General features: G+C 50.4%; 2 protein-coding genes across 4 annotated transcripts; one reads left to right on the top strand and one right to left on the bottom strand.

The window, feature by feature from the left end:
- Window positions 1–8: 8 nt before the first annotated feature.
- On the top strand, window positions 9–1,242 carry dpy30 (dpy-30 histone methyltransferase complex regulatory subunit). Its single transcript, XM_057036185.1, has 5 exons — window positions 9–109; window positions 617–657; window positions 734–781; window positions 848–990; window positions 1,089–1,242. Exons 1-5 carry the CDS (start codon window positions 100–102, stop codon window positions 1,159–1,161), a joined length of 315 nt encoding a protein of 104 aa, XP_056892165.1. The 5' UTR covers window positions 9–99; the 3' UTR covers window positions 1,162–1,242.
- A 91-nt stretch (window positions 1,243–1,333) lies between these two features.
- On the bottom strand, window positions 1,334–6,013 carry psen2 (presenilin 2). 3 transcript variants are annotated; one of them, XM_057036054.1, is made up of 11 exons: window positions 5,887–6,013; window positions 5,136–5,275; window positions 4,867–5,066; window positions 4,645–4,786; window positions 4,069–4,136; window positions 3,778–3,998; window positions 3,506–3,604; window positions 3,168–3,233; window positions 3,012–3,086; window positions 2,265–2,380; window positions 1,334–1,767 (listed from the first exon to the last, which is right to left on the bottom strand). In XM_057036054.1, the coding sequence occupies exons 2-11, from the start codon at window positions 5,265–5,267 to the stop codon at window positions 1,612–1,614; spliced, it is 1,275 nt and encodes a 424-aa protein (XP_056892034.1). In that variant the 5' UTR covers window positions 5,268–5,275; window positions 5,887–6,013; the 3' UTR covers window positions 1,334–1,611. The 3 variants fall into 3 exon arrangements, with proteins under 3 accessions (XP_056892034.1, XP_056892035.1, XP_056892036.1); XM_057036055.1 differs by having other exon boundaries at window positions 5,793–5,950; XM_057036056.1 differs by having other exon boundaries at window positions 1,589–1,767; window positions 3,056–3,086.
- Window positions 6,014–9,577: the final 3,564 nt, after the last annotated feature.

Genomic DNA, 9,577 nt, shown 5'->3' with positions numbered 1-9,577 from the left:
TTTTCATTTTATATACATCTGCACACACCGGAAGCGATACTTCTTGCGTCACTGTGACATAGAGATGGCCAGCGCTTTTGCGCACGTCTCTAAACGAACATGGCGGACGGTGAGTTCAACCATTCCCTCCGTTTTTCTGCTCGCTTCTGTTTGAGCTCTTCTCAGACTTCTTTAATAGCGGCTGCCATCCCCGAAGAAGCTCCATTAACTGGCGACTCCGCGTATGGTAGCGTGGTGCTAACAAAGCTAACCCTAACCTCTACGAAAAGTTTGGCTCATTCAGAACCAGAACCAGCGCGGTCGGTTCTTTTAGTTGTATCTGAACAGAACAAACCTGCAAGGAAAAAAACAGCCTTTTGGTTAATTAGACGGAAATTTCGGCTTTAGAAGAATGCATAAAAACCGCCAGTTAAATGAGGATCTGCGGATCGATTCCTATTCATCAGTGTTGAAGTTCTCCTTTTGACTTAAAGATATGAGAACATCAAGTTAAAACATCAGGAAACGTTTTCATTTAATTTTCTCTTCAGTGAAGTGTGAAAGTGGATTTTAGTGAATCAGCAAACTTGAGCAGGTAACAGATCAGGCGATCCTCACACTGCTACTTCTCTTACAGACCACACAGATGCTGAACAGTCAATGGAGGGCCATACACCTGTAAGTCTCACACACACACACCTGTCTCTCTTTCACTCACACACACACACACTCACGATTTTCTTAAATTCTTCAGGTGTCTGAAAACCCTCACACAGAGTACAGCCTGACCGAGAACATCCAGGTAACACAGACAGACACACGGAGTGTGTGAAAACAGACTCCCAGCATGCTTTGCTTTGCCCCATAGAGGACTTTGGAGAGTGAGAAGGCGAGTGCAGAGAAGATGCTGAAGCAGAAGGTAGACCTGCAGGCTCTGCCCACAAGAGCATACCTGGACCAGACCGTGGTCCCCATCCTGTTGCAGGGCTTGTCGGTGCTCGCCAAGGATAGGTCAGAACCAGTTCAGGCGTGTCAGGACCTGGACTGAACTGAACGTGGTTGATGTGGAGTTTGATTATAATCATTGATCTGCTTTCCTTTTGTTCCAGACCACCAAACCCTATTGAGTACCTGGCTGCCTTCCTGCTGAAGAACAAGTCCCAGTTTGAGGATAGAAGCTGAACTGGTCTGGCCTCCTTTGTTAATAAATATGTTCTGTTGTTGTGTTTTGTTTTTTAACTTGAATAAACATCTGGATGTGAACCTGCTGTCTTTTTCACTGGAAACCGTAAAGTGTAGTTCTGAGGGTGAAGTGCAACAGCGCCCTGTCCTGACTGACCAAAAGGACAACATGTTTAAATCAGCTACATTTTATTTCTATCTTAAATCTGAACTGAATCAGACATGATTCTAAATAATTTTACAACTGTAGCATGTCATGTTAGGAGATCAAACATAGAAAAAGAATCCAAATGTCTTTGTGATTGCCCACATCACTTCCAGCAGCATGCTGGCCTCAGAAGTCCAGAACTTTCTTCCTGAACCGCTGCAGCACCCTCACTCCATCAGGCAGGATGCTCGAACAGAAAGCAACTGTCAGCGGGTGGCCAAGACGAATAGGAGCATGTCCTGTCAGATATAAAACTGGTGAGCAGCCAGGTTGTCCATAAAAGGTTGGACGAGGAAGTCAGTAGAGAAGTAGAAGATCAGGCCAAAGGTGATGGAGATGGGCAGCGCTGGTAGAGCCTTCTTAAAGATGGCCAACAACAGCAGCGTCAGACACAGACCCTGAGACAGTTGAACAGCATAGGTGAGTCAGCCACAGGTGAAACAACTTCAGAAGGGTTCTAGCCTGGTTAAATCACCACAGCAGCATCTGCTGGTCAACAGCTGCAGGAGCCATAGAACCTTCTCCTATCTTCACCTTCCACACAGACGCATCACAGCACTGACATTCAGGTTTGTTCATGTCAAAGTTTGTTTAAAGGAAATTTTCGATCAAATCCCTTTAAATGCACCCTGACTTTCTTCAGAACACAGGTGATACACACAGGTGTGTTAGAGTGATGACAGCTGCTGCAAGCTAGGCTACATGCTAACGCACACAGACCAGCTACTCATGTACACACACATTCACACACCCAAAGACACACACGCCCACTCACATTCTCACACAAACACGCACTCATGCACACCGCCCGCCCGCCCGCACACCCACACACACACACACACACACACACACACTAGGACCGCTCTGTGACAGTTGAGAACAAACTCAAACCTACAATCAGAATGGCAACAAAGCAGGCCAGTGTAGTGTTCCAATCTCCACCAGTTGCTGCAGCTTTTCCCACCAGAACACTGTAGAAGATGAAATCTCCAAGGCCGAGCTTCACACCTCCTGCACACAAAAACAAACACTTTGTGATGGTGGAGGTGGACCTACTGGTAGAAGGCTTGTGAACAATCATAAAACTGGTTTGAGCGGAGATTCAAAGTTCTGAATGAGGAAGAGGGATCAGCAGGCTTACCAGCCTGGTCACCTCCTGAAGGTAAAGCCTCAACTAAAAAAGCATGAGTGTTTCACCTGATGTGGGTTTACTAGCAGCCCCCAGCTGCCTCCAACACAGAGGTTAATTACCCCAGGGAAGCAGAGTGTTGCTTCCAGGCACCTTTATGCACAGGAACAGGTCCTGACTGGTGGATTATTGCTGCCCTAGGAGGGTTTATGGGGCTACCGCTGATCCGGTATTGTTTAGAGGTGCACCACTTGGAGCAATCAGGCCCCCTGCTGTAAAAGCAGCTCCCTGTCCAGGTAGGGGAGGCTGACTCCCTCTGTCCTGTGGGATGAAGATGAAAACTTTCCTCTTGGTTTTTGTTAGAAGTGGGCTGGGAACCTAAGACCCTTCACAGGTGGTTTGGGGCAGACACAAGGTAGACTCTTGTAATGCAGTTGTGGAAGACCTCCATGTTCTCCCAGAGGAGCTGGAGGATAGCGTGAACGCCCCCATCATCCCCATGACAGAACTCACGGTCTGTCTCCGGCTCGGTCTCTGCAGGTGAGTGTGGACTCAACTGCTCTGTGCAGCTCTGCATCACTTCCTCGTCTAAAACAACAGCAAAAACAACAGGAAAGTTCAACTAATTTGTCAGACTGTTGCAGACACTTCCCATGAGTCCTCGCTCACCTGTTTCGCGTCCAGAATGTGGAGCATCCACTGGTTTGGCCATCCCCACCGCCCACATCATGGCAGCTGACAAAAAAAAAAACAGCAGATATGATTATCGCTCATAATGACTGCTCCATCAGCGCCACCATCAGGCCACTGATGGGAACGTTAGCATTCATATTTCTCCTCCCACCTATTTTGACCTGTTGACATTATACAATATGACAATAACACAATGATTCTGAAAGGGCTCCCGGATCATGCTGGGGCTGGTCCAGCAGAACCAGTGCAGCTACAGATACATAAATCATTTGAAGCTCAGAAGAAGAGGCTTGAAAACATGAATATCTGCTAACAGGAGTAAATGAGAGCAGGAAAGATGGGCTCGTTCCGTTCCTGAGCCGTCTCTACCAACATCCGGAGAGGACCTTTGGGCGACAGGACGGCCACCAGGTCTATAAGGCATGACAGGAAGAAGAAAAGAAGTCTGTCAAATGTTGCCTTCCGACATTTAGAGCCACCGTAAAACTTTATTAAAATAAAACATAACAAAAAATACAAACAAATCCCATAAATCTCTTATTTTAAAAAATCTGCAGAAACAACTTTGAAAAGCAACTTAAGTCACCGTAAACGGAGATGGCTCCCAGGATGACCCAGGCCGACCACTCAGGCAGATACTTGATGAAGACGAGCGCCATGAGGGCGCTGATGAGGATCAGGTAGATCTGCTGCAGCTGCAGGGGGCCTTTCCAGTGAATGCAGATCATACCCACCGCCCCAAAATTCCAGATCAGCAACCCCACTGTAGGGTAGTCCATTGCCACGTTGTACGTTTTAAAGACCTCACTACAAACAAGAAGAGCGCCATCACAATCTTCAAACAGGAAGGGAAGGATGACCAATGCTGAGGACTCACCCGAGGTACATGAAGCTGAACCAGAAGAGCAGCATGAGCGAGGACAGGATGAGCCAACCGTGGATGAACTAAACATAAAGGCATTGACTCAGACAGCACCCACTAACAGCAGGAGGCCCAATTACAATGTTTGTGCAGGCAGGTTAGCAGCCAGGTGGTACTCTCTGATGGGTCGGGATGACCTCAGGTGAGCTACACAGTAACAACATCCTGCATGGGTTTTACATTAAAACCCTATTTAAATAATGTTGTCAGTCTTGTTTTCATGAAGTGCATGAAGTGTACAGTGCTCGCTGCATGGTACTGTAGCATGAAGCATAGGGTTAGCATCCTGAAAGGAGCGCCTCTTGGTCTGGTGGACACCAGCAGGATGCTCTGTTACAATATTATCTTATGTTTCTGATAATTGATGTGTGTAGAAATTTTAAGTAATCTGGGTCAGAAAAATACTGTATCTGTTCGCTTTCACCGAACGTATTTCAGCTAGTTACATGTGATAATTAGCTTCGAAGTCTGAAAGTGTGATCCAGACCCTGACTTGAGTGTGTAAAATGGTTTAGATGAAAACCAGCTAACCTTGTAGCAGCGGTATTTATAGAGGACAACCAGGAAGATAGTCATGACCACAATGACACTGATCATGATGATGGTGTTAAGGACGGAGTTGAGGAGCCGGCGGCCAACAGATGACGTGTTCTCAGTAAATGGCGTGTAGATCCTGCGGGGACAGATGTTTGTGTTATTTGTGGGAAGAACATTCCTCCAAGTGGGGACCTCAGAAGCCAAAGGTGGACCTACAGCTGCTGGTCGCTCTTCTCTGAATAGAAGCTGACTGACTTGATGGTGGTGACCACAACCACCATGCAGAGGGTGACGGGAATGAAGAGCATGATCACGTGTTTGGCTCCATACTTAAGAGTAAGCTCCTCATCATCCATGTCTATGTCCTGGTCTGAACCCCCGCTGTCAGGTGGTCCCTCTCTTCTGTTTCCTGCCATCTTGACAGAAGGTCAAAGGCAGTGAAGATATTTTGACCAATAAAGGCAAGTCAATCAATAAATGTTTACCTGCTTGCATGGCTGGGCTATGGGCGACCTTGGATCAACGGTCGGCCTATAGGAAGGTACTGCTGGGTTCTGTGATGGAACCAGTGCTGACCTCTCGTTGTAGGAGTCATCATCACTGTCTGAGGAGTTCATGATTGGAGCTGAAAAGAGCGCCACACATGAAACTTCTGTGCACAGGTTGGCGTAAATGCGTGTTTGGAGCCAGGCGCAGGTGGGTCCTGTCAGCGCCCCCACGCGCACTTCAATCAATCAATCTTTATTTATATAGCATCTGTTACAATCAAAATTGTTTCTAGGTGCTTTACAGAATCCCAGGGCCTGAACCCCAACAAGCAACAGTGGCAAGGAAAAACTCCCCTTTAACAGGAAGAAACCTTGAGCAGGACCAGGCTCATGTAGGGGGACCCTCCTGCTGAGACCACGCTCCAAAAAGATCGCGGAAAAAAACACCGATCCTACGTGTGACGAGAGATGTATTCCTGCGTTTATAAGGTGCTGCGTTTCAGAGGACACTGACACACACGAGAACAGGCACACGCAGACAAAAAAAAATCAGACAAACGCGGGCATGTCAGGTGACCTCAAACTATGGTTAATCCTTTACAAAGTATAAAATAGTAAGACATTTTCTATATCTGGAGATTGTTAATCTGTTACCATGGGTCTCGAAAATCTGTCCTGACCCTTTAAATCGGATGTTGTCTGGACGCTGGGATGGTTATCCGCATCACGTGACCGTCCGAGACCTTACCTGGCGCTGCTTGAATTCTGCGGACTACAGTTGGACTTCAATCAAAAGAACCGAACCAGGATCCGCTCTTCCTTCAATAAGTACCACCCTCTGATCCCGGAAGCAACGCGCAAGTCAGCTGTCACCCCACGTGATGTTTAAACGTCATAGGTTCACGAGACCGTTCGAATGGCGCCAAGGAACGAAAACGACCCATTTAAATTTAATCCTAGTTGGACATGAAGGAAACTAACACAAAATATTTTATCTTATCATATAGAAAGGTAAAATAATAAAACGAAACAAATTTATAATTTAATGCGACATTTTTTACCAAGATTCTTTAAAAATTTAATCAAGAAAAAAGGGTTTTCATATGTAAAATGTTTGGTTATTTTGATGTGAATGGATCACGTCAATACTGACTCATTTACTCACCTATTTCACTCATTCCACGCCAATAATGACCATCCATCCATCCATCCATTCTCTGCCGCTTATCCGGGGTCGGGTCGCGGGGGCAGCAGCCTAAGGAGAGAATCCCAGACTTCCCTCTCCCCAGCTACTTCCTCTAGCTCATCCGGAGGGATCCCCAGGCGTTCCCAGGCCAGTCGAGAGACATAGTCTCTCCAACGTGTCCTGGGTCTCCCCGGGTCTCTTACCGGAGGGACATGCCCTGAACACCTCACCAGGGAGGCGTCCAGGGGGCATCCTGACTAGATGCCCAAGCCACCCCATCTGGCTCCTCTCAACGCGGAGGAGCAGCGACTCTACTCCGAGCTCCTCCCGGATGGCAGAGCTTCTCACCCTATCTCTAAGGGAGAGCCCAGCCACCCTACGGAGGAAGCTCATTTCAGCCGCTTGTACCCGTGATCTTGTTCTTTCGGTCATTACCCAAAGCTCATGACCATAGGTGAGGGTAGGAACGAAGATCGACCGGTAAATCGAGAGCTTCGCCTTTCGGCTCAGCTCTCTCTTCACCACAACGGACCGGTGCAGAGCCCGCATTACTGTGGACGCCGCACCGATCCGCCTGTCGATCTCCCGCTCCATTCTTCCCTCACTCGTGAACAAGACCCCGAGGTACTTAAACTCCTCCACTTGGGGCAGGATCTCCTCCTTTACCCGGAGAAGGCACTCCACCTTTTTCCGGTTGAGAACCATGGCCTCGGATTTGGAGTGCTGATTCTCATCCCAGCCGCTTCACAGGCGGCGGCGAACCGATCCAGTGATAGTTGGAGGTCACGGGCCGATGAAGCCAACAGGACCACATCATCCGCAAAAAGCAGAGACGCGATCCTGAGGTCACCAAACCGGATCCCCTCAACACCATGACTGCACCTAGAAATTCTGTCCATAAAAATTATGAACAGAATCGGTGACAAAGGGCAGCCCTGGCGGAGGCCAACCTCACCACGGAAACGAGTTCGACTTACTGCCAGCAATTCGGACCAAACTCTGGCACCGATCGTACAGGGAGCGGACAGCCCGTATCAGCGGGCCCGACACCCCATACTCTCGGAGGACCCCCCACAGGACCCCCCGGGGGGCACGGTCGAATGCTTTCTCCAAGTCCACAAAACACATGTGGACTGGTTGGGCAAACTCCCATGTACCCTCGAAGACCTGCTGAGGGTGTAGAGCTGGTCCACTGTTCCACGCCCAGGACGAAAACCACATTGCTCCTCCTGAATCCGAGGTTCGACTATCCGGCGGACCCTCCTCTCCAGTACCCCTGAATAGACCTTGCCAGGGAGGCTGAGGAGTGTGATCCCCCTATAGTTGGAACACACCCTCCGGTCCCCCTTCTTAAAAAGAGGGACTACCACCCCGGTCTGCCAATCCAGCGGCACTGCCCCCGATGTCCACGCGATGTTGCAGAGTCGAGTCAACACGACAGCCCTACAACATCCAGAGCCTTAAGGGACTCTGGGCGGATCTCATCCACCCCCGGGGCCTTGCCACCGAGGAGTTTTTTAACTACCTCGGCAACTTCAGCCCCGGAGATACGAGAGCCCATCTCCAGGTCCCCGGGCCCTACTTCCTCACTGGAAGGCGTGTTGGTGGGATTGAGGAGGTCCTCGAAGTATTCCTTCCACCGATCCACAACATCCCGAGTTGAGGTCAGCAGCACACCATCACCACTATACACAGTGTTGACAGTGCACTGCTTCCCCCTCCTCAGGCGCCGGATGGTGGTCCAGAACCTTTTCGAGGCCGTCCGAAAGTCGTTCTCCATGGCCTCACCGAACTCTTCCCATGCCCGAGTCTTTGCCTCGGCAACCGCCGTAGCTGCACTCCGCTTGGCACGCCGGTACCCATCTGCTGCCTCAGGAGTCCCACAGGCCAGTAAGGCCCGATACGACTCCTTCTTCAGCTTGACGGCATCCCTCACCGCTGGTGTCCACCAGCGGGTTCGGGCATTGCCGCCACGACAGGCACCAACCACCTTGCGGCCACAGCACCGGTCAGCTGCCTCGACAATGGAGGCACGGAACATGGTCCACTCGGACTCAATGTCCCCCGCCTCCCCCGGGACATGGTCAAAGCTCTCCCGGAGGCGTGAGTTGAAGCTCCTTCTGACAGGGGACTCTGCCAGGCGTTCCCAGCAGACCCTCACAACACGTTTGGGCCTGCCAGGTCTGTCCGGCATCCTTCCCCACCATCGGAGCCAACTCACCACCAGGTGGTGATCAGTTGACAGCTCCGCCCCTCTCTTCACCCGAGTGTCCAGAACATGCGGCCGCAAATCCGATGACACAACCACAAAGTCGATCATCGATCTGCGGCCTAAGGCGTCCTGGTGCCAAGTGCACATGTGGACGCCTTTATGTCTGAACAAGGTGTTCGTTATGGACAATCTGAGACGAGCACAGAAGTCCAATAACAAAACACCACTCGGGTTCAGATCAGGGGGGCCGTTCTTCCCAATCACACCTCTCCAGGTCACACTGTCATTGCCAACGTGAGCATTGAAGTCACCCAGGAGGACGAGGGAGCCCCCAGAAGGGGCACTCTCCAGCACTCCCTCTAAGGACTCCAAAAAGGGTGGATACGCTGAACTGCTGTTTGGACCATAGGCACAAACAACAGTCAGGATCCGTCCCCCCACCCGAAGGCGAAGGGAGGCTACCCTCTCATCCACCGGGGTAAACTCCAATACACAGGCACTGAGCCGGGGAGCAACCAGAATTGCCACCCCTGCTCGTCGCCTCTCACCATCGGCAACTCCAGAGTGGTAGAGAGTCCAACCCCTCTCAAGAAGACTGGTTCCAGAGCCCTTGCCGTGCGTCGAGGTGAGGCCAACTATATCTAGTCGGAACTTCTCAACCTCGCGCACCAACTCAGGCTCCTTTCCCACCAGAGAGGTGACATTCCATGTCCCTAGAGCCAGTTTGTGCAGCCGGGAATCAGACCGCCAAGGTCCCTGCCTCCGGCTGCTACCCAAAACACAATGCACCCGACCCCCTTGGCCCCTCCTGCAGGTGGTGAGCCCACGGGAAGGGGGTCCCATGTTGCCTCTTCGGGCTGCGCCGGCCGGACTCCATAGGCAGAGGTCCGGCCACCAGGCGCTCGCCAATGTGCCCCACCCCCAGGCCAATAATGACCACTAAAATCTAATTAAACAATGTCAGTAAGAGGAAGTATAGTCATTTTACTTTGAGAGGGGGAAAACATGACATCTTCAGCCGACAATAAAGATGACAGCAGC

This window comes from Takifugu flavidus, chromosome 6 (genome assembly GCF_003711565.1).
Source record: "Takifugu flavidus isolate HTHZ2018 chromosome 6, ASM371156v2, whole genome shotgun sequence".
In the NCBI taxonomy this organism is placed as follows: Eukaryota; Metazoa; Chordata; class Actinopteri; order Tetraodontiformes; family Tetraodontidae; genus Takifugu; species Takifugu flavidus.
The sequence above is the reverse complement of the archived record's forward strand: the minus strand, read 5'-3'. Positions and strand labels throughout refer to the sequence as shown.